General features: G+C 45.0%; 1 protein-coding gene across 1 annotated transcript in view; it reads right to left on the bottom strand.

Moving 5' to 3' along the window:
* Window positions 1–25068, bottom strand: part of LOC139404835 (FH1/FH2 domain-containing protein 3-like) — a gene marked incomplete at its 3' end in the record, with an annotated part of 179976 nt that overhangs the window by 27538 nt on the left and 127370 nt on the right. The window contains exons 5-7 of the mRNA XM_071147365.1: window positions 3245–3339; window positions 1850–1961; window positions 34–128 (exon numbers count right to left, since the gene is read on the bottom strand). Coding sequence (XP_071003466.1) covers window positions 34–128; window positions 1850–1961; window positions 3245–3339 — 302 coding nt within the window. The remainder of the gene's footprint in view (window positions 1–33; window positions 129–1849; window positions 1962–3244; window positions 3340–25068) is intronic.

Here is a 25068-nt window from a genome sequence, read left to right as displayed (position 1 = left end):
TGAAGAGAGAGAGAGGAATGAAGAGAGACTGACCTTGTTGATGAGGGTCATGGCATACACCAGCAGCTCTGTGTCCACCCCATCCTTCTCCTCCAGAATCTCCATGGCATTGGACCACAGCTTACAGCCTGCACCACAAAGCATGCACCACACAGTCGGTCCAAAGGTACCACAATCCACATATGCTCTGCATTCAAATAAACCAGTGCCATATGGATATCAGGAGTAGATTATGTGATATTAGATTAATAGAAGCTGAAACAGTAATGATATCAGGAGTAGATTATGTGATATTAAACTAATAGAAGCTGAAACAGTAATGATATCAGGAGTAGATCATGTGATATTAGACTAATAGAAGCTGAAACTGTAATGATATCAGGAGTAGATCATGTGATATTAGACAAATAGAAGCTGAAACTGTAAAGATATCAGGAGTAGATCATGTGATATTAGACTAATAGAAGCTGAAACTGTAATGATATCAGGAGTAGATCATGTGATATTAGACTAATAGAAGTTGAAACAGTAATGATATCAGGAGTAGATCATGTGATATTAGACTAATAGAAGCTGAAACTGTAATGATATCAGGAGTAGATCATGTGATATTAGACAAATAGAAGCTGAAACTGTAAAGATATCAGGAGTAGATCATGTGATATTAGAATAATAGAAGCTGAAACAGTAATGATATCAGGAGTAGATCATGTGATATTAGACTAATAGAAGCTGAAACTCTAATGATATCAGGAGTAGATCATGTGATATTAGACTAATAGAAGCTGAAACAGTAATGATATCAGGAGTAGATCATGTGATATTAGACTAATAGAAGTTGAAACAGTAATGATATCAGGAGTAGATCATGTGATATTAGACTAATAGAAGTTGAAACAGTAATGATATCAGGAGTAGATCATGTGATATTAGACTAATAGAAGCTGAAACTGTAATGATATCAGGAGTAGATCATGTGATATTAGACGAATAGAAGCTGAAACTGTAATGATATCAGGAGTAGATCATGTGATATTAGACTAATAGAAGCTGAAACTCTAATGATATCAGGAGTAGATCATGTGATATTAGATGAATAGAAGCTGAAACTCTAATGATATCAGGAGTAGATCATGTGATATTAGACTAATAGAAGCTGAAACAGTAATGATATCAGGAGTAGATCATGTAATATTAGACTAATAGAAGCTGAAACTGTAATGATATCAGGAGTAGATCATGTGATATTAGACTAATAGAAGCTGAAACTCTAATGATATCAGGAGTTGATCGAGTAATATTAGACTAATAGAAGCTGAAACAGTAATGATATCAGGAGTAGATCATGTGATATTAGACTAATAGAAGCTGAAACTGTAATGATATCAGGAGTAGATCATGTGATATTAGACTAATAGAAGCTGAACCAGTAATGATATCAGGAGTAGATCATGTACAATTGGACTAGTTGTAGGCAGCTCAAGTGTCCTGAACAGTTTCCAGGGTAGTAGTAGTGTGTGTGTGTGTGTGTGTGTGTGTGTGTGTGTGTGTGAACATGAGGCAGCGCTGCAGTCAGACAGTGGGGTCATGGACCGTCTCAGTCTTACCCAGAGCTCCTGGTATCTGGTTCTCTCTCCTTACACAGCCACAGGAGTGATGGGCTTAGACAGAGTTGAGACAAAACACCTCCCCCCACTACTGGAGAGGACACAGTGTGGAGCTTTTACAGAGGCAGGTAACTGAACCCCACCAGAGGAGAGAGTTACAGTCTTTTTCAATAAACACACACACTTACCTCCCGCGGTGTCTACAATGTGTGTGTGTAGGTTAGTGGTCTGGTCTCTCCTACCTCTCTTGGTGTCCACGGTGTTGACAGCATGGATGAGCAGGGCAGTGTTGGGTTCAGTGTACTCCACAAACACCAGTAACAGTTTCAGAGCTGTCTTCACTACCAGACGGAACTACACACACACACACACACACACACACACACACACACACACACACACACACACACACACACACACACACACACACACACACACACACACACACACACACACAGCAGAGCAGAAAAAGGTTTTATGCACCAGGGACCATATCAATCTCATTCTGCATGTTATAACTGCTTCAGTGACCAACGAGGTCCAGCATGCATGTTAACCACTGATAGGGTTTAAATGTCACCAACGAGGTACAGCATGCATGTTAACCACTGATAGGGTTTAAATGTCGCCAACGAGGTACAGCATGCATGTTAACCACTGATAGGGTTTAAATGTCACCAACGAGGTACAGCATGCATGTTAACCACTGATAGGGTTTAAATGTGACCAACGAGGTACAGCATGCATGTTAACCACTGATAGGGTTTAAATGTCACCAACGAGGTACAGCATGCATGTTAACCACTGATAGGGTTTAAATGTCACCAACGAGGTACAGCATGCATGTTAACCACTGATAGGGTTTAAATGTCACCAACAAGGTACAGCATGCATGTTAACCACTGATAGGGTTTAAATGTGTCATTACATAGTGCCCGATAAGAGGTTTTCCTGCTCTGACAGCCCTGAGTGGTTGAGATAATGGCCTGATAGAGGATGTATAGGAAATAAGGGAACAGGGGTTGTACTTGTAGGGGTGAATAATGCCAAGGCATGGTACAGTCAGAATGTAAAGCCAGAAAAGAGAAGGAAAGACAGAGAAACAGAGAAAAAAAAGGAAGGGATGTGAAGATCTGTGTGTAATAAAGTGAATGCCTGATCGGGACATGATCAAAACCATGCTGTGTGTTACACTTGGCCAGGAAGAAGGAGCAGAGGAGAGAATAATCGGTTAGAGCAGGAAATGCAGAGACACTCTCTCACAGAGGAGAAAGAGGGAGAGAGAGAGAAAGACAGAGATTGAAAGGACAGAGAGAGAGTGGACGAGATAGAAAGAGAGGACAGAGAAAGTGAGAGAAGGAGAGAGAAGGAGAGAGGAGACAGAGAGACAAAGAAAGAGAGAAAGAGAGAGAGACAGAGAGAGAGGAGAGAGAGAGACAGAGAAAGAGAGAAAGAGAGAGAGAGAGAGAGAAAGAAGGAGGGAGGGGACAGAGAGAGACAGAGAAAGAAAGAGAGAGAGGGATTGGGGAAGAAAATAGATTGACCTGGCCATCAGAGGATGGATGCATGTTTTACAGTTGTTATATGGTCAAATGCAAAAGTACAATGATATTTCCTTTGGTAACTTCGTACTGTACCTTGGATCCAACGAGTGTGTAAAGCCATTGGACGGTTTCGTTGTGACTTATGAGGCCGTTCATTCCATCCACATACAGCATGATCTGTCCCAGAGCTGGAGAGAGACAGAGAGAGGAAGAGTTTAATTGAATTGAGAGAGAGTGGGCGAGAGAGAGAGAGAGAGAGAGAGAGAGAGAGAGAGAGAGAGAGAGAGAGCGAGAGAGAGTGGGTGAGAGAGAGAGAGAGAGAGAGAGAGAGAGAGAGAGAGAGAGAGAGAGAGAGAGAGAGAGAGAGAGAGAGAGAGAGAGAGAGAGAGAGAGACAGGAAGAGTTTAATTTAATTGAGAGAGAGAGAGAGAGATAGAGAGAGAGAGAGAGAGAGAGAGAGAGAGAGAGAGAGAGAGAGAGAGAGAGAGAGAGAGAGAGAGAGAGAGAGAGGATTGAATAGAAAGAGAGAGACGCTTGTTTCTGCAGCTCTGTGTTTGGTTACAAGAATGGGCCCGTTGCACATGAACCTGATGAGTTGTCATAAAAATACCAGGGAACAAATGAAAGATGGGGCTAGTTCTGTCTGTGCCATGGCAGGCAGTGCTGTGGCTCTCCCTCCCCTCTCCTCTATCTAGGTTAGACACACATCTGCCATTCCAGTTATGTTATTCTATTCTGTTTGCCATAAGACTGACTGCACAGACCCATATCCATCTGTCCTGCACATCACCCCCAAGAGTGGGAAAAACCTCCTCACTGATGTTCCCTATACTCTTTAGAATTCTATAAGCCTCTAAAGAGAGTGACTCATGTGAGGAACAGTATGCTGGACCAGTTAGGAAGAGATAACTAACTCTTTAGGAGAGAGACAGCAAGGACATCACCATAGAAACACAACACTGGACCAGTTAGGAAGAGATAACTAACTCTTTAGGAGAGAGACAGCAAGGACATCACCATAGAAACACAACACTGGACCAGTTAGGAAGAGATAACTAACTCTTTAGGAGAGAGACAGCAAGGACATCACCATAGAAACACAACACTGGACCAGTTAGGAAGAGATAACTAACTCTTTAGGAGAGAGACAGCAAGGACATCACCATAGAAACACAACACTGGACCAGTTAGGAAGAGATAACTAACTCTTTAGGAGAGAGACAGCAAGGACATCACCATAGAAACACAACACTGGACCAGTTAGGAAGAGATAACTAACTCTTTAGGAGAGAGACAGCAAGGACATCACCATAGAAACACAACACTGGACCAGTTAGGAAGAGATAACTAACTCTTTAGGAGAGAGACAGCAAGGACATCACCATAGAAACACAACACTGGACCAGTTAGGAAGAGATAACTAACTCTTTAGGAGAGCGACAGCAAGCACATCACCATAGAAACACAACACTGGACCAGTTAGGAAGAGATAACTAACTCTTTAGGAGAGAGACAGCAAGGACATCACCATAGAAACACAACACTGGACCAGTTAGGAAGAGATAACTAACTCTTTAGGAGAGAGACAGCAAGGACATCACCATAGAAACACAACACTGGACCAGACGTGAAGAAAAATCCCCACTTCCCATAATACCAAATCCAAACCAAGTCATATGAGTGAAATGAGAGAGGGATGAAAAGTGAGGGAGGGAGAGACGGAACTACAGAACATCAATAGTGGCAGACAAGGGATCTTTCCTTTCCTTGACATGTAGATAATGCTAACCAGATTGTCACTAATGTTGGAATGCCTCTGACCTAGCTCCAGCTGCACTGTAGACATACACTATGAGGAGACAGACACATTCCCCCATTCATGCAACGTTACCAACACTGTATGAGCAGAAAGTTCAACAACATCTGATATGAACACAAGGTGAAGATATCCATTCATTTCAGATTGCTATGAAGTCAGAATAATGACATTGTAAATAATGACAGACATGATCTACAGTTGAACCAAAGCCAGATGACAACAGAGAGATATACTGAACAAGTGTGTTCCTTCTTTGACTAGGTTGTTCTCATCTGCCGTGTCTAACTGTCTGTGTGATGGAGGGTTCTGTATCTATAGGCGGTTGCTAAGTGTTACTATAATTAACAGAGCCCAGTTGACTTAAACAACGACTTGTTGATCGACACAAAATAATACCACTGAATATTAGGAGAATGGAACACATATGGATACATTCTAGCCATGCTTGGAAAGGATACATTCTAGCCATGCCTGGATAAGACACATTCTAGCCATGCTTAGATAAGACACATTCTAGCCATGCTTGGAAAGGATACATTCTAGCCATGCCTGGATAAGACACATTCTAGCCATGCTTGGATAAGATACATTCCAGCCAGGCTTGGATAAGATACATTCCAGCCAGGCTTAGATAAGACACATTCTAGGCATGCTTGGATAAGACACATTCCAGCCAGGCTTGGATAAGATACATTCCAGCCAGGCTTAGATAAGACACATTCCAGCCAGGCTTGGATAAGATACATTATAGCCATGCCTGGATAAGACACATTCTAGCCATGCTTGGATAAGATACATTATAGCCATGCCTGGATAAGACACATTCTAGCCATGCTTAGATAAGACACATTCTAGGCATGCTTGGATAAGATACATTATAGCCATGCCTGGATAAGACACATTCTAGGCATGCTTGGATAAGATACATTATAGCCATGCCTGGATAAGACACATTCTAGCCATGCTTGGATAAGATACATTATAGCCATGCCTGGATAAGACACATTCCAGCCAGCTTAGATAAGACACATTCTAGGCATGCTTGGATAAGATACATTATAGCCATGCCTGGATAAGACACATTCTAGCCATGCTTAGATAAGACACATTCTAGCCATGCTTGGATAAGACACATTCTAGCCATGCTTAGATAAGACACATTCTAGCCAATGCTTGGATAAGATACATTCCAGCCAGGCTTGGATAAGATACATTCCAGCCAGGCTTAGATAAGACACATTCTAGGCATGCTTGGATAAGATACATTCCAGCAGATAAGACACATTCTAGGCATGCTTGGATAAGATACATTCCAGCCATGCTTGGATAAGATACATTCCAGCCAGGCTTAGATAAGACACATTCTAGGCATGCTTGGATAAGATACATTATAGCCATGCCTGGATAAGACACATTCTAGCCATGCTTGGATAAGATACATTATAGCCATGCCTGGATAAGACACATTCTAGCCATGCTTGGATAAGATACATTATAGCCATGCCTGGATAAGACACATTCTAGCCATGCTTGGATAAGATACATTATAGCCATGCCTGGATACTTCTAGCCATGCTTGGACAATTCTAGCCATGCTTGGACAAGATACATTCCAGCCAGGCTTAGATAAGACACATTCTAGCCATGCTTGGATAAGATACATTCTAGCCATGCTTGGATAAGATACATTCCAGCCAGGCTTAGATAAGACACATTCCAGCCATGCTTGGATAAGATACATTCCAGTCATGCTTGGATAAGACACATTCTAGCCATGCTTGGATAAGACACATTCCAGCCATGCTTGGATAAGATACATTCTAGCCAGGCTTGGATAAGATACATTCTAGCCAGGCTTAGATAAGACACATTCCAGCCATGCTTGGATAAGAAACATTCTAGCCATGCTTAGGTAAGATACATTCCAGCCATGCTTAGATAAGACACATTCTAGCCATGCATGGATAAGATACATTCCAGCCATGCTTGGATAAGACACATTCCAGCTATGCTTTGATAAGACACATTCTAGCCAGGCTTGGATAAGATACATTCTAGCCAGGCTTGGATAAGATACATTCTAGCCAGGCTTAGATAAGACACATTCCAGCCATGCTTGGATAAGAAACATTCTAGCCATGCTTAGGTAAGATACATTCCAGCCATGCTTTGATAATACACATTCCAGCCATGCTTGGATAAGACACATTCCAGCCATGCTTAGAAAAGACACATTCCAGCCATGCATGGATAAGATACATTCCAGCCATGCTTGGATAAGACACATTCCAGCCATGCTTAGATAAGACACATTCTACCCAGGCTTAGATAAGACACATTCCAGCCAGGCTTAGATAAGACACATTCCAGCCATGCTTAGATAAGACACATTCTACCCAGGCTTAGATAAGACACATTCCAGCCATGCTTAGATAAGACACATTCCAGCCATGCTTAGATAAGACACATTCTACCCAGGCTTAGATAAGACACATTCCAGCCAGGCTTAGCACATTCCAGCCATGCTTAAGACACATTCTACCCAGGCTTAGATAAGACACATTCCAGCCATGCTTAGATAAGACACATTCTACCCAGGCTTAGATAAGACACATTCCAGCCATGCTTTGATAAGACACATTATAGCCATGCTTAGATAAGATACATTCCAGCCAGGCTTAGATAAGACACATTCCAGCCATACTTGGATAAGACACATTCCAGCCATGCTTGGATAAGACACATTCCAGCCATGCTTAGATAAGATACATTCTAGCCATGCTTGGATAAGAAACATTCCAGCCAGGCTTAGATAAGACACATTCCAGCCATGCTTGGATAAGACAACCTGTGGGACAGATTGACAGGCTTCCACCACATACTGACCGTGTTGTACCAGATTGTAGTACACCATCCTCATCACCATCATCAAATATCACCTTATAATAATGATGTCCTGTTGTTATTGTTGAGAGTTGACTCTTACACACACACACACACACACACACACACACACACACACACACACACACACACACACACACACACACACACACACACACACACACACACACACACACACACGCTGGTGTGAGAGAGTGGTCAGGGACAGAGACATTACTCTACCCCCACTTTGCAGTAAATCAAGCAAGCAGGTCCAGAGTTTTCAGACAGACATGGGCCTCAAACAAAACACAACATTCAGTGAAGAAGAAGTGTCTGTCCAGTCCAGTCATCCCTCAATTTGTCAGACAGTCACAACTGAAAGGGAAATATTTGAGCAGCCTTGCTCACCGGACCCTGACACGACTTCCATTTGTAACAGGATACATAAATAAGGGTCATAACAGGAGCTGAGGGACCTCTATGGGAGGGCACTAAAAATGCACCCTGGGCTTCCGTACGTTGAAGAGGGAAACAGAAAAGGGGGGAGAGGATGAGAAAAGAGGGTAACAAGTAGCTGTGGATAGGATCGGATGGAGCAAAGCACAAAAATCTTCCTTTTTTAGGGGGTTGGTTTGTTATAGGCTAAGAGTGAAATGCTCTGTGAGTTCATATTTGAGTTAAGTTCAAGCTGTAGTGTGTAACTTTTTGGGGCGACCCTGACAAATTCACATAGAAATGAGTCTAAGAAGCAGTAGATCTATGTGCTCTATGTCGATGCTTCCCCTTCTTAAGTTTCAGCACCACTTTACACCACTACACACCACCGGGACCAGCACCACTTTACACCACTAAAGACCACCGGGACCAGCATCACTTTACACTACTACAGACCACCGGGACCAGCACCACTTTACACCACTACAGAACACCGGGACCAGCACCACTTTACACCACTACAGACCACCGGGACCAGCACCACTTTACACCACTACAGACCACCGGGACCAGCACCACTTTACACCACTCCACACCACTGGGACCAGCACCACTTTACATCACTCCACACCACTGGGGCCAGCACCACTTTACACCACTACACACCACCGGGACCAGCACCACTTTACACCACTACACACCACCGGGACCAGCACCACTTTACACCACTACAGAACACCGGGACCAGCACCACTTTACACCACTACACACCACCGGGACCAGCACCACTTTACACCCCTCCACACCACCGGGACCAGCATCACTTTACACCACTACAGACCACCGGGACCAGCACCACTTTACACCACTACAGACCACCGGGACCAGCATCACTTTACACCACTACAGACCACCGGGACCAGCACCACTTTACATCACTCCACACCACTGGGACCAGCACCACTTTACACCACAACAGAACACCGGGACCAGCACCACTTTACACCACTGGGACCAGCACCACTTTCCACCATTAAAGACCACCGGGACCAGCACCACTTTACACCACTACTGAACACCGTGACCAGCACCACTTTACACCACTCCACACAACCGGGACCAGCACCACTTTACACCACTCCACACAACCGGGACCAGCACCACCTTACACCACTACAGAACACTGGGACCAGCACCACTTTACACCACTACAGAACACTGGGACCAGCATCACTTTACACCACTACCCACCACCGGGGCCAGCACCACCTTACACCACTACAGAACACTGGGACCAGCACCACTTTACACCACTACAGAACACCGGGACCAGCACCACTTTACACCACTCCACACCACCGGGACCAGTACCACTTTACACCACTACAGACCGCCGGGACCAGCACCACTTTACACCACTCCACACCACCGGGACCAGCACCACTTTACACCACTCTACTGGGCAGAGCACCAGCACCACTTTACACCACTCCACACCACCAGGACTTTACACCACTCTACTGTAACTGTATGTTGAGATAGAAGATAAACAGGGGGTGAAAACACCCAGTATAAACATACATCATGCATCTAAGGCAGGACAACTAGTTGTGTCTGTCTGTCAGTCTGTGTGAGTCTCGTTGCTGACAGAGGAGAACAGTCTGGAAAGCCATGAAAGAGAAAGTTCAAATGAGGAAGAATACTTGTCATGCATGTGTGTTTCGGGACATTTATTTCTGATCAATGTAAAAATCATTTTGGAATACTCAGATTTTCATATTCATCCGCAAGTACTTTTCCATACTCCATGTCACTCGAGCAGAGTATCAGAAAGGGAAAAAATAAAGACTATTTGAACCCAGGTCTGTCTCAGAGCACAGTGCTGTGTGCCAGTTTGTCATTGTGAGGAGTCAAAACGGAAACTGTTTCAGTGGAACTACAAGGAGAGGTCTGCAGACCAGACCCAGGTGGCTACTGTTGTATGTTTCCCAGTCTGTCTATCCCATCCCATGCGTGGGGGTAGGACACATGATGAATGTGCTGCCTGCTCCGTTTGGGTCCAAGATTCCCAGGTGCAGCTGTACTGTTTGTCTCTTTGGTTATGTCCCAAATGGCACCCTATCCCCTGCATAGTGCACTACTCTTGACTAGAGCCCTTTGGGCCCTAGTAGTGCGGTATGTAGGGAATAGGGTTCCATTTCACACGCAGTCTGTCTGTCTGTCAGTCTGTCTGTCTGTCAGTCAGTCTGTCCATCCACTGTTGCCGCTGCTAACCAATCAGGCCTATTTACTCACAACATGTCAGGATAGAACATTCCACACACTCCACCTCTCTCTCCACTGGAATGATAGAAGTGTGTGTGTGTGTGTGTGTGTGTGTGTGTGTGTGTGTGTGTGTGTGTGTGTGTGTGTGTGTGTGTGTGTGTGTGTGTGTGTGTGTGTGTAGAAGAGGGTTGTATTTTCACAAGTGTGTCAAAGCCAGAGGAGTGAGCAAATGTACAGACAGACAGACAGACAGACAGACAGACAGACAGACAGACAGACAGACAGACAGAGTGCCTGCCATATCAAAGCAGACCACATCAGAGTGTGCTTACTAAAAGGTGATTAACCCTCCCGGGTTAGAGGAGACTGAAGCGAGGCCCTGCCCGCCCTCTCCTGCGACTCACCCTCTCTGCTATGACAGTGGTGCTGACAGAGGAGTGACTAGAGTAATGAGTTAATATACAGCTGTTCAACCAGCGTGACTCTGTAATGAATTCCTACAGTATGTGTTGTCACAAGGGATCTGTGCGGCTTGTGAGAAGTGGATTATAAAGTGAGAATGAACGAGCCGCCCAACGATGCGAAACATGTCAAACTTTGATTTCTCTCTCTCCATACCAAGAATTTGGTGTCAGGTTACATATGTTGCATGGTTGTGTTCTCAACGAGGAAACTGGTTCCATCCGTCTTCCAGTTCTAACCACCGACCCCTCCAATGAACGTAATGGGTCCCACTGCAAAGCAAACACAAGAGCTCTAAAGCCTACTAAGATAACCACACATTGACTTCAAATTATTGATAATGGTCATGACCTTGGCTTGGTACCTCTTAGGCCACATGGGTATTTTAAGTTGGTAGCTGACCTTTGACCCACAATGTTATTCTAAATGTCTTATCTGTGCAGCACACCTGTGCAGACCAGAACACAGTACCCATCGACTGAACTACCAGTACATTCACAGGAATGTCCATTAACGACAGCTAGGTTAGAAGTGACTGGTCTCTAATGAGGCTCTTTACGCCTGTGGATACAGAACATTAATGTTGTCTTTAATGACAGTACCACACCTTACTGATGTTTCAGAGTAGCAACAATCAGTAGAAAAGCTGAAAGATTCATGGAGAAAACATCATGTAAAGGACTATCCTAGGTGTAGCAGCTACATTAAGAGACTGCTGGGAAATGGTTTTAGGAAATATCAAATCAGCAATCAGCTGAGAAGTCCCAGCAACTGAGCATTATTTCCACATCATTGTGAATCAATTACCCATGAAACAGGCCTGGAAAAAACTATTTGGATACCACAAAAAAAAGTTGCTTGCATATTGTAGCTGTGGTGGCTATTGTTGTTGTGATCATAATCATTTCATAATGGCCCACTTCCCATTCCAGGTCAACTCCCACGCAACTTAAAAAGCAAATGTGGAACATTGCAGATAGAAATGTCAAGAATAGAGCGGACCTGATAACTTATTCTACATGTTAGAAAGACATGTTCTATATAATGTATTTCTATCTGAACGTTCCATAACGTTATGTCCTGCTGAGCGTTCAACAACACTGGCCCTGTGTATTGTACTGTAACGTGTACTGTGTGATCGTTACCGGCATGAGGAGCAGAGTGGAGCTATAGAGGTGAACCTCCTGATCCAGACATGAGGAGCAGAGTGGAGCTATAGAGGTGAACCTCCTGATCCAGACATGAGGAGCAGAGTGGAGCTATAGAGGTGAACCTCCTGATCCAGACATGAGGAACAGAGTGGAGCTGTAGAGGTGAACCTCTGATCCAGAGTCTGGTCTTTGTTCTGTAATACTGAAGCAGACACCCATCAATAACTCCAGGAGAGAGTAATTAGAAGAGCATGTGAGGCCTGAGCCTGTATAGACCAAGGCTCCTTCCCTTCCTTCTGCCTGCCTGCCTCAGACACTGATGTCATGCCAAAAATGTGGGCCTTCATCGCTAGTAATCAAGAGCAGGTCTATAGTTCTGCAGCGCCTCACACAAAGGACAACAATAACATTGCTCAGTTCAGTTCGGTCCCCCGGCCTGCCCTCCCTGCATGTGGATTATCAAGTAATGAGAGGCTGGCAGACAACAGCATGCCTTCAAAGGGCTGTGACTAGAATTTAAATGGATGGAAGGCGTTGGGAAAAGAGAGAGAGAGTGAAAAACGTTTACATTATCTGTACCCGGGATGGAATAGATTTCTGTTTGGAAGTGTTCAATGAGCAAGCCCTGGCATCTGGTCTTCAGTCTCTCACTATAGACCTTTCAATCAACTTAGTCTCTCTCAGAGGCTGTGACTGACGGTGCTTGAGGTGCATTGACCTGTAGGAAAAGCACAGAGCCAGAGGGGGGGAAGGAGACTACTAAGGCGAGCCAAGTCGAGCTATACTGCACTAGCCTGGTTACACTTTAACCCTTGTTGCTGGAACCGTGCTAGAAAGGAAATAAAATAAGCCATCCAGTATGGTTTGGGTCGGCACAATAGTGAATAAGCCATCCAGTATGGTTTGGGTCGGCACAATAGTGAATAAGCCATCCAGTACGGTTTGGGTCGGCACAATAGTGAATAAGCCATCCAGTACGGTTTGGGTCGGCACAATAGTATGATAAGGGTATAAGAAAGGAGACAGAGACAGAGAGAGAGAGACACTTGGGTTGGTCCCTGTGACGAGAGAGAGAGAGAGACACTTGGGTTGGTCCCTGTGACGAGAGAGAGAGAGACAAGGAGAGAGAGAAAGAGAGAGTTGGGTTGGTCCCTGTGACGAGAGAGAGAGAGAGAGAGAGAGAGAGAGAGAGAGAGAGAGAGAGAGAGAGAGAGAGAGACAAGGAGAGAGAGAGAGAGAAAGTTGGGTTGGTCCCTGAGAACCACAGCTCTGGCCTTGAGAGAGAGAGAGAGAGAGAGAGAGAGAGAGAGAGAGAGAGAGAGAGAGAGAGAGAGAGAGAGAGAGAGAGAGAGAGAAAGAGAGAGAGAGAGAGAGAGAGAGAGAGAGAGAGAGAGAGAGAGAGAGAGAGAGAGAGAGAGAGAGAGAGAGAGAGAGAGAGCGAGAGAGAGAGAGAGAGAGAGAGATCCAGAGGCAGGGGGAGTCTAGCCACTGAGGTCTGGAGGAAGCCTAGTTTTCAGGCTTCTCCCACTCCTTTAACCGCAGCAATTACACTCCAAAGCCCCAGGAATGTCCAGGAAGTGCCTCTCTACCACCAGAGAAGAGGTAAGATCCATTCCAGGGTTAAGGTGACGACAATAAACGTGAGGGGCCTGACTTGAAAAGTCCACTCTTACGGCGCAGAGCCCCCCTCAACCAATCCTCCCACAAAATCCTTCTTCCCCCTCCCACCCTCCAGTCAACCCCTCTTTGGCTGCTTGGATTCATTTACATTTCACATTTCACCAAAAACTGGGTCAGCCAAACTTTCAAACTGTCTGTCAGCAAGCAACATTTATTTTAGAAGGGCTTTTTGGGTTTCTGGCCAAATCGTTATCCATTACAATACAACTTGTAACAGTCTCTTATCTGATTCTGCTCTTCATTAGCCCTGCATTGCACACTGCACTCACGGCTCTGCAATGTCCCGGCCCATACCGGAGAACGCAGGCTTTGCCAGAAGTGCTTAAGCCAGGGTTTTTGTTACAGTTACAGAGCTGAGGGTTTCTTATACTAGGCTATCTGGGAGTGAAGGCTGGCTGAGAGAAATACCAAGACTGCCTTCCACTTGGGCTCTTTTTTACTCTAGATGATGTGTGAGGTTTTTCCCTACTGGGCCCAGTGAGTTAGTCGACATTTGAGAGAGGACAGATTTCCTTTTGCTGCATGTCTGCTATCCCTCTTTCTCTCCCTCGTCTCCTTCTCCGATTGGGTTTGAATTTAGAATCTCTCCCTTGTAATAAGACAGCTTTATTACTTGGAGCAATTAAATCCCCCTTTAAATGTTCTGCTCCAGTGCCATAAATTCACTGGGACCTCTTCATTAGATTTAGTCAATCAGCAGCCCTCCTACTGATCACTGAAGCCATTATAGCCATGTTGCCTCAGCCAGTTCAGAGCTAGCACAGAGCTAACGGAAAGCTTGCACAGAGCTACGAAAAGCAGAGCACAGATCCAACACAAAACTAGCACAGAGCTAACACAAAACTAGCACAGACCTAACACATAGTTAGCACAGAGCTAACACAAAGCTAGCACAGAGGTTACACAAAGCTAGCACAAATCTAGCTAGCTGCCAACCCCTACAGTATAAATCAACAGGGAGTTAGGGGGAGTGCATGCTCCCCATTCTCAGACGCCCTGCCAGTATTTTATGGTAATTTACGGTTAGGTCTATACAGGCACAAATTCAATCAGTCTGTATATCCCCAAAAGACACACAAACAAGCAAACAAACAAAATGAACTAACAGCAGGAAGTGAAGGATGGAAACCGTGGAAACTGTTCCAGAGCTCTGTTGAGCCAGATCTGGCCGTCTCAGGGTCTTACTGAGAGGTGCTGTACAACAGGCAGAGGGTGCTGTCTGAACAGACAGCCAGGCTCTAGCACACACCTCAACGTTACTGCGGTTCAACACACAGGCAAAGGGAATCATTGTAGTATTACTGCAGTAATGGGACTATGATAAGCATTCTCTCTCTATTGAAGTACGTCCTGCATTGGAAAGTTGTCTGGTAATGGAAAGTAAATTAGTAAGGCTAAGACATTTGAGCTGCTGGAGTGGGCCTAACTGATGTACAGTACTTGGCCCATTCCAAATTTGAACTCATTGGAGAATAGAAATGGCATGAAATGCACTATCCTTGTAAAATGAACTGAAAGATGAGCTGTGGTAAATTCTTACAGCTGTTCTGAGAAAAGTGGTGAGATTGGCTCTGGATCGCCCGCCGTATGCTGATATCCTACCCAGGAAACAGTCGACTGCTAGGCAGCATGGAGAGTACAGCAACCCACTGCTAATATGTCGTCCAGTTGTTTTCCTCTTCATTTAGCACATCAATCACAAAAACACAAAAGTGAGAGACTATCTGACATGAGGGCCGGTAAAATCAACTTGATATCAAAATAAAGAGTGAAACATCTTTCTCCAAGTATGATTAGTTCAGATACTATGATCAGCGGCCGAAATGTGTCGAAGTACTGTATGGAAGACATTCAATAAACTAGTCTGCAGCTGCCCCCTTGTCTTACTGAAATACACTAGAGGTTGAAAACATTGTTCTGGCCTTGTGCTGCGAGCGATTGTAGCAAATCAAATCAAATGTTATTTTATTTGCCACATGTACCGAATACAACAAGTGTAGACTTTACGGTGAAATGCTTACTTAACGAGCCCGTACCCAACAATGCAGTTAACAAGTAAGAAAAGTAACAAATAGATTCAAAGAAAGTAGTAACAATAAAATAACATATTAGCAGTCAGAATATATAGGTCAACAGCCAGGCGAGGTTGAATTGGGTTCAGATGCTGGCTGTCTGCTGGTGTGTGGGGTTGAGGGGAAGGGAGTGTGGGCGTCTGACAAAGGGGGAGGTGGGGGAGACTATAGTCAGAGAGGAAGAGAGGTCCAACTCGGTGGAAAATATGTCCCCCTCTAGCAGGTGGTGTTTTTTTATGGTTTCTTCCACCCAAAAAGTTGTTTTGTATGGAGGTCAATGAGAGACTCGAATTTGGTCAACAAAAAAATGTATGGCTTATTTGCTATGTGAGGTTTATTTGATCAAATATAAGTTTTGTAATGCTTAAGTTGTTATGAGTGTACTGGTATAGGTACTGTAGGACAGATGACATTCCAGCAACTTTGAGAAAAAACACTTTATATCAGAGTTATCTAGAGATGGCAATGCATATTCATGGCATGATGCTAGTAGCATAGCATTCATCTCCATTGACAGGTGGTTGACGTCAAGAACCCTCATCGAATATTCCAAAAAGGATTACAATAATGAGATTCATCCACCAATCCAAAGAAAGGATAGGTGGGAGCTAGACAGCCCACCGTGCCGCTTTAATCTTTGCTGTAGTTCATATACAGCCCCCGAAATGTCTCAGGACCAAACAAGCCTTGGAACACCATTAAAACCACTCACAGCACCTGAAATCTCTCAGGACCAAACTAACCTTGGAACACCATTAAAACCACTCACAGTACCTGAAATCTCTCAGGACCAAACAAACCTTGTAACACCATTAAAACCACTCACAGCACCTGAAATGTCTCAGGACCAAACAAACCTTGGAACACCATTAAAACCACTCACAGCACCTGAAATGTCTCAGGACCAAACAAACCTTGGAACACCATTAAAACCACTCACAGCACCTGAAATGTCTCAGGACCAAACAAACCTTGGAACACCATTAAAACCACTCACAGCACCTGAAATGTCTCAGGACCAAACAAACCTTGGAACACCATTAAAACCACTCACAGCACCTGAAATGTCTCAGGACAAAACAAACCTTGGAACACCATTAAAACCACTCACAGCACCTGAAATGTCTCAGGACCAAACAAACCTTGGAACACCATTAAAACCACTCACAGTACTACATGATGTTTGGATTCTTTATTCTAGTTCAAGATTCTAGGTCAAGTTTCAGTCATTCTGAACTGCCATTGATACATGAATTGGTAGTTCTTATCTGTACATTTTCCAGAGGGAAAGTCATTTTGTGATTGCAGGATAGGATAGCGAGCTACCATCAACCTGTGGTTCTCTGAGCCTCGTTCGTTCTGCAGCTGCGGGGGCAGAGTTATGTCTAATGAACTGACTTCACACAGAGGCCGTGGTGGAAGCCAAGTAGGTTGTGGTGGAAGTCAGGTAGGCTATGGTGGAAGTCAGGTAGGCTATGGTGGAAGTCAAGTAGGTTGTGCTGGAAGTCAGGTAGGCTATGGTGGAAGTCAGGTAGGCTATGGTGGAAGTCAAGTAGGTTGTGTTGGAAGTCAGGTAGGCTATGGTGGAAGTCAAGTAGGCTATGGTGGAAGTCAAGTCCTAAACCTGGCTGGAGGAGCACAGAGGAGAGCTGTGGCATGTAGGGTGAGACAGTGTGTAGTATTCAATTGCTAAATTTCCGCTGACATGAAATGGTTCCTGAGAGAGCAGCTCGTGTCATCACGGGAGTGCAGGCTCAGACAGGAGTCAGAAGGCTGAAAAACGTGTGAAAATACCACCTTCCCTTGGACTCCAGTGACTGGAGAACAGAACCTAAGGGCTGCCTCCCAATTAACACCCTATTACTTATATAGTGCAATACTTTTCACCTGGATTCACCTGGTCAGTCTACATCATGGAAAGAGCAGGAAAGAGTGTTCCTAATGTTTTGTACACTCAGTGTATGTGAGCCATTGAGAGGGTGAATGGGCAAGACAAAATATTTAAGTGCCTTTGAACGGGGTATGGTAGTAGGTGCCAGGCGCACCGGTTTGAGTGTGTCAAGAACTGCAATGCTGCTGGGTTTTTGAGAATTACCACCCCCAACTGCCTTTATGTGGATTACCACCCCCAACTGCCTTTATGTGGATTACCACCTCCAACTGCCTTTATGTGGATTACCATCCCCAACTGCCTTTATGTGGACTACCATCCCCAACTGCCTTTATGTGGACTACCATCCCCAACTGCCTTTATGTGGACTACCATCCCCAACTGCCTTTATGTGGATTACCACCCCCAACTGCCTTTATGTGGATTACCATCCCCAACTGCCTTTATGTGGATTACCATCCCCAACTGCCTTTATGTGGATTACCATCCCCAACTGCCTTTATGTGGATTATCACCCCCAACTGCCTTTATATGGATTACCACCCCCAACTGCCTTTATGTGGATTACCACCCCCAACTGCCTTTATGTGGATTACCATCCCCAACTGCCTTTATGTGGATTACCACACCCAACTGCCTTCATGTGAATTACCACCCCCAACTGCCTTTATGTGGATTACCATCCCCAACTGCCTTTATGTGGACTACCATCCCCAACTGCCTTTATGTGGACTACCATCCCCAACTGCCTTTATGTGGACTACCATCCCCAACTGCCTTCATGTGGACTACCATCCCCAACTGCCTTTATGTGGATTACCATCCCCAACTGCCTTTATGTGGATTACCATCCCCAACTGCCTTTATGTGGACTACCATCCCCAACTGCCTTTATGTGGACTACCATCCCCAACTGCCTTTATGTGGATTACCATCCTCAACTGCCTTCATGTGGATTACCATCCCCAACTGCCTTTATGTGGATTACCATCCCCAACTGCCTTTATGTGGATTACCACTGCAGACACCCTGGTTCGAATCCAGGCTGTATCACAATCGGCCGTGATTGGGAGTCCCATAGGGCGGCGCACTATTGGCTCAGTATCGTACAGGGTTTGGCTGGTGCAAATAAATAATTTGTTGTCAATTGACTTGCCTAGTCAAATAAAGGTTAAATATTATTTTAAAAAATTGTACTACCTCCCTCAACCCCCTTTCTGTCTCCCTGTACACAAAACGAAATGTGAGTTAGAGTGAAAACAAGATGAAGTTACCACAGCATGCCTTTCAAGAGCTACCTGGGTGGGCATGCGGCACCACATCTGTCTGACATGAACTACCATACACAGCAAAATGCAGCAGGCAGCAGACTGCAGTACTGCAGACAGGAGCTGGACCCTCTGAACTGTACCACATCTAAATAACAACTGGCTTGTCACTGGGTGAGGCAGAGTCCCAATGGCACCCTATTCCCTATGTGGGCCATGGCCAAAAGTAGTGCACTATAAAGGGAAAAGCGTGCTATTTGGGATCTATCTATAATATCCTGCTGGAACTAAACCAAACACTTCACCCGCCAGGTGAGGCAACCAAGCCCCAGGAAAATGGCTTTGAAAGCAGCCGTAGAGTATTGTGTGTTTTAGGAGAATTAGAGGCTTCACACAGAGACTGTGGTAACAGGAGTATGCAGTGGCAGTGTACTGCGAGGCTAGGCCATGAGAGCTGTAGGAGACAGACTGGAAACTATGCAGTATGAACACAGCCAGGCCCTGTCATTCCCATGGGACCTCATTATAAACCAGGACTCCACTTTTTGGGGTGCATACCAAATGGCACTATATTCCCTTTATAGTGTACTACTTTTGACAAGGGCCCATAGAGCTCTAGTGCCATTTGGGACTAAAGCTTGTAGTTTGGGATTCAGTTGGTGCTCCAGTGACATTCCCGGTGACACCCTCCTGGCTTGGAGAACAGGATGGGATCTGGGATCTAGGCTGCAGAACCAGAAAACCCCTCTCTCTCGCTCCTGTCCACCCACCCTTTCAGAGAAACCACATGGTGTGTGTGCAGTCTCCCTCCCGTCCAATTCTAAGGTCTCCCCTTTCACATTTCCTGAAGCCCCAAGGCATTGTGGGAGCTTTTCAACTGAAGTCAGTTTTCAGTGAATCATATTCTCCTGCAATACTGTCTTACATGATAACACGCACGCACGCAGACACACACACACACACACACACACACACACACACACACACACACACACACACACACACACACACACACACACACACACACACACACACACACACACACACACAGACTTAGTCACGCTAATACAGTATGGAAATGTTTATCTATCCGATGGGGCACAGTAGGGGTCTCCCTCCTTAAGGACAGAGCCAGACAGAACAACCAGGACCGCCAACACTACTGTTACCCCGTCCACGCATTCACTTAGGACACCTCACAAATGGCCTTTCACTTAGGACACCTCACAAATGGCACCCTATTCCCTTTATAGTGCACTACTTCTGACCAGAGCCCTATGGACCCTGGTCAAAAAGTAGTGCACTATAAACAGAATAGGGTGCCATTTGGGAGGCGTCCTAACAGAGCAGCATAGCCAACCTGCTGCACAAACCAGTGGGAGGGGAGCAGCAAGACCGCACCAGCATTTGAAGTATTTCAGCAAACTGTTTCTGTATGTCAGGGTGTATTAGGCCAGTTTTAACATTACAGAGTGGTCACATTAACATTACAGAGTGGTGGCTAGACTCTAACAGGCGTGTCATTAAAAGCAGGAGATCTCACAATGGTAGCAACGTTCTACGGTCCTCCACAGCCAACAGACAGAGAGGGAGCGAGGCGGAGGGTGAGAGAGAGGGACAGAACTCGTAATGAATTGTGGGGCTTAACGTATTTGATATGCTGATACTTCTGGACAGAGTACAACATAACTCCCCTCCGTCTGCGTAAGCATTACATTTACACCTGTCAGACAGCTACAGCACTGGAATCTACATAGATGGGTTCCAATAGTATTTGTTTTCTTTCAAATACTTTTTAGTGTTTAATTTAGCATGCCTGGAGGGCTTGCACTTTTGGGAGTGTTCATCGGGATTCATTGCCCCAAGCAAAATCAAATTCATACACCCTTTATTTTATGCATTTATATTAGTTTTTAAAAACGTTTATTTTTCTTTGCCTTTATTTAACTAGGCAAGTCAGTTTAAGAACAAATGATTATTTACAATGATGGCCTACACCGGCCAAACCCGGACGACGCTGGGCCAATTGTGCGCCGCCCCATGGGGCATCCAATCATGGCCAGTTGTGATACAGCCTGGATTCGAACCAGGGTGACACCTCTAGCACTGAGATGCAGTGCCTTGGGCCGCTGCGCCACCTGGGAGCCCCCAATCAAGCACTCTAGCACAAATAAAGTATTTTAAAGAAAACAAACACTATTTGAACCGAGGTGTGGTACTGTATGTAGGTTGCATACAGGGAAGGAAGCATGAGGTTTTCCTCACAGGGATGAATAATATCAGTATTCTGGACTGCAGCTGCTATGACAGGTGTGTGAGGAATGTTCCTATACGTTCAGAAGTTCAACAAAAGTCCTCTCCAAGAAACACAACAATTCTGTAACTATGCTGTAAGTACTCAAAGCACAAGGCTTTGACGAACCAAGAATGTGTCTAACTAGTCTTGGGGAAAAGTAATGGAAAACGTAAACTAACACTAGTTTACTGTACTGTATATAAGAATATGAACATGTATATATGAATAGTGTGTAAATATAACTTTTGTTGTCCCTTGGTGTCTTTCCAATACATAACTATTTAAAAAAAATGAAAAAAAAGTGTGATTGTAATGTAATATCTTCTGTTGTTCTTGTCTATAACCGTTCTGTAATTTGTCATGTATTTGTCGGTTTCATGTGGACTCCAGGAAGAGAAGCTGCTGCATGTGCAGTATCTAATGGGGATCCTAAAAAACTAAACTAAACTTTACTAAGTAAACTTTACTCCACTAGTGCCTCAAATATCATTGGATGTCATTGCCCTAACTTTTCCCTCCATTTTGCCCCCCTCCCCCCTCACACCTCTCACACAGTGCTCTTGTAGTATGTCAGGGGCCATGGCTGAGTTAGGGTTAGAGTTAGGGTGTGTGTGTGTGTGTGTGTGTGTGTGTGTGTGTGTGTGTGTGTGTGTGTGTGTGTGTGTGTGTGTGTGTGTGTGTGTGGCGAGAGCGAGTAAGGATTAGGGTTAGTGTGCTGTGGACCAGATGACTCAGTAACCTCTGCAAAGGAGACCTCAGTCCCGTCCACAGTTCACATTGATAGGGTCATAAAGAGAATGCTAGCCAGCTCTCCCCGTCCCCTGGGTCTGAGAAAAGCAGGGCTGCCCTGGAGTCAATCAACCTCAGTGCTGCATGGAAGCCAGGTGTGAGAGGCCCGTTACACAGAGGGGCCTGGCCCTGCGCTGGACCGACCGACACACTCACCACATCAACACAGGGACTGTTAACTGGCCGCAGGGGAGAAGGAGAGGGATGGAGGGGGAGTGAAGTGTGCTGGGGGGGATAGTATACAACTGAAGTGTGAAGAGAGCTAGGAGTGAAATATCTACTGGTTACAGTGACTGCAATGTTTCACATACTTTTGGTCTTATTCTCTACTGGGAACCTGTTGTTAATGTGATGTGGGTGTACTGGTGTATCTACATGTTGTTAATGTGATGTGGGTGTAGTGGTGTAACTACATGTTGTTAATGTGATGTGGGTGTAGTGGTGTAGTGGTGTAACTACATGTTGTTAATGTGATGTGGGTGTACTGGTGTAACTACATGCTGTTAATGTGATGTGGGTGAAGGGGTGTAACTACATGTTGTTAATGTGATGTGGGGGTAGTGGTGTAGTAGTGTAACTACATGTTGTTAATGTGATGTGGGTGAAGGGATGTAGCTACATGTTGTTAATGTGATGTGGGTGTAGTGGTGTAACTACATGTTGTTAATGTGAGGTGGGTGTAGTGGTGTAGTGGTGTAACTACATGTTGTAAATGTGATGTGGGTGAAGGGTGGTAACTACATGTTGTTAATGTGATGTGGGTGAAGGGGTGTAACTACATGTGTGACTGTCTGGCTTCTGCCTTCCTCATCAACAAACACTCCGCTCACTCAGCTCTGTAGCTCCGTTGGTAAAAGATTATCCTGCAGCAACAGGATGATGTGGATTAGAATTCATGGACATTATTGTAGGGGATGATGCATTTTTCGGAATGGAAAATTAAGTAAGAAATTATTAAGCCTTTTTTTAAATGAAGCCTTTTTACACCTCAAATACACTACAAGTTTGAAATGTCCGGTTTTGCAGGAAAGTTCTCCTGCAGCAGGGTGATCAATTTAAGATCCTACATCTGTATGCAGGTTTTAACACACTCCATCCAGACAGCTTTCTAGTTTGGCTGCTCTGACCTTTAGTTGAAGCATAGAAACTCTAAATGTGAAGAGTGTTTATGACCAAGCCCACGGGGTAAGTATAAACAATGCTTAAAGAGAAACTTAGAGATTTTGGCAATGAAACCCTCCTCCACTTCCCCAGAGTCAGATTAACTCGTGGATACCATTGCTCATTGCGCTAACGCTAGTTAGCAACTTCCTTCAAATTGCACGCAGGACATACAAATGGTATCCACAAGTTCATCTGACTCTGGGGAAGGATCCCTTTAATACCAAAATAATCATTTATATTTGGCCTGGACTCGTCATGCTGTTATGCTTGGCTGAGTGCGTTGTTGGCCCTGTGTGTGTGTGTGTGTGTGTGTGTGTGTGTGTGTGTGTGTGTGTGTGTGTGTGTGTGTGTGTGTGTGTGTGTATGTGCACGTGGGATTGTCTGTGGGTAACAGAGCGAGATCTCAGGGATCTTATTTACACCCCACCAGGGAATCCCTGGGACAGAGGTTCTCTCAGAGTTTGGAGGTGATCAGCGGTAAAGCAGGCATATCTAAACACACCAGCTCTGACCTGTGTGTGTATGTGTGTGAGAGAGAGAGAGAGAGAGAGAGAGAGAAAGAGAGAGAGAGAGGGTGGGGGGTGTATATGTGTGTCTTCCAACATGTACACTGGAGAATGATCTACACACTACATTTCCTCAGTTGGTCATGAGAATATAGGTCAGGAGTTGAAGCAGGTTAAAGGTCAGGAGTTGAAGCAGGTTAAAGGGGCTTTTGGGATCGGGCAAGCAATAGTACATGGTTGTCATGGTAACATGGGAAGACGTGGGAAAAGAAGGACAGGGCGGGCACCTACAGATTAAGGGATAAATAAATAGATGAAGAAATCAACAGAACCCCGGAGAAAAGAGAATAACTCCACCCACATTCTATTAGAAGTCCTCAACAGAGTGGTGGAGAAAGGAGACAAACCTCCTGGACTCCACCCACATTCTATTAGAAGTCCTCAACAGAGTGGTGGAGAAAGGAGACAAACCTCCTGGACTCCACCCACATTCTATTAGAAGTCCTCAACAGAGTGGTGGAGAAAGGAGACAAACCTCCTGGACTCCACCCACATTCTATTAGAAGTCCTCAACAGAGTGGTGGAGAAAGGAGACAAACCTCCTGGACTCCACCCACATTCTATTAGAAGTCCTCAACAGAGTGGTGGAGAAAGAAAAGGAATACAAAGGAGAGGGGAAAGAAGGGGTGACTTTATGAAGTGGCCTCCTAACTCAGAGTAGAGTGACATCTACAGCTATTTTATGTGGTGGACTTTTAGGTTCCTAAGAGCCTTCCTTGTCTTCTCTCTCTCTTTCCTTTCCTCTCTCTCACCCCTCTCTCTTTCCCTGCCTCTCTCCCTCGCTACCCCTCTCTCTTTCCATACCTCTCTCACCCCTCTCTCTCTCCCCATCTCCCTTTCCTTGTGTCTCTCTCTCTCTCTCTCTCTCTCACCCCTCTTTCTACCTTTCTCTCCCTTTTTCTCCCCCTCTCTCTCTCCCCCTCTCCCTTTCCTTGTGTCTCTCTCTCTCTCTCTCTCTCGCTCACCCCTCTCTCTTCCTTTCTCACATTCTTTTCCCCTCTCTCTTTGCTTGCTGTCTCTCTCTTTCTCACCCCTCTCTATTTTCCTTTCTCTCCCTCTCTCTCCCCCTCTCTCTTTCTCAGCACCTCTATCTCTTATCCCCCTCTCTCTGTGGCTTGTTTGTACATTGAGAGGCAACAATGTGTGATTTATCTGTCTGACTCAGAGACCAAG

Source organism: Oncorhynchus clarkii, unplaced genomic scaffold, assembly GCF_045791955.1.
Source record: "Oncorhynchus clarkii lewisi isolate Uvic-CL-2024 unplaced genomic scaffold, UVic_Ocla_1.0 unplaced_contig_10754_pilon_pilon, whole genome shotgun sequence".
Lineage (NCBI taxonomy): Eukaryota > Metazoa > Chordata > Actinopteri > Salmoniformes > Salmonidae > Oncorhynchus > Oncorhynchus clarkii.
Note: the sequence above shows the minus strand (reverse complement) of the source record. Positions and strands in the feature narration are given on the sequence as shown.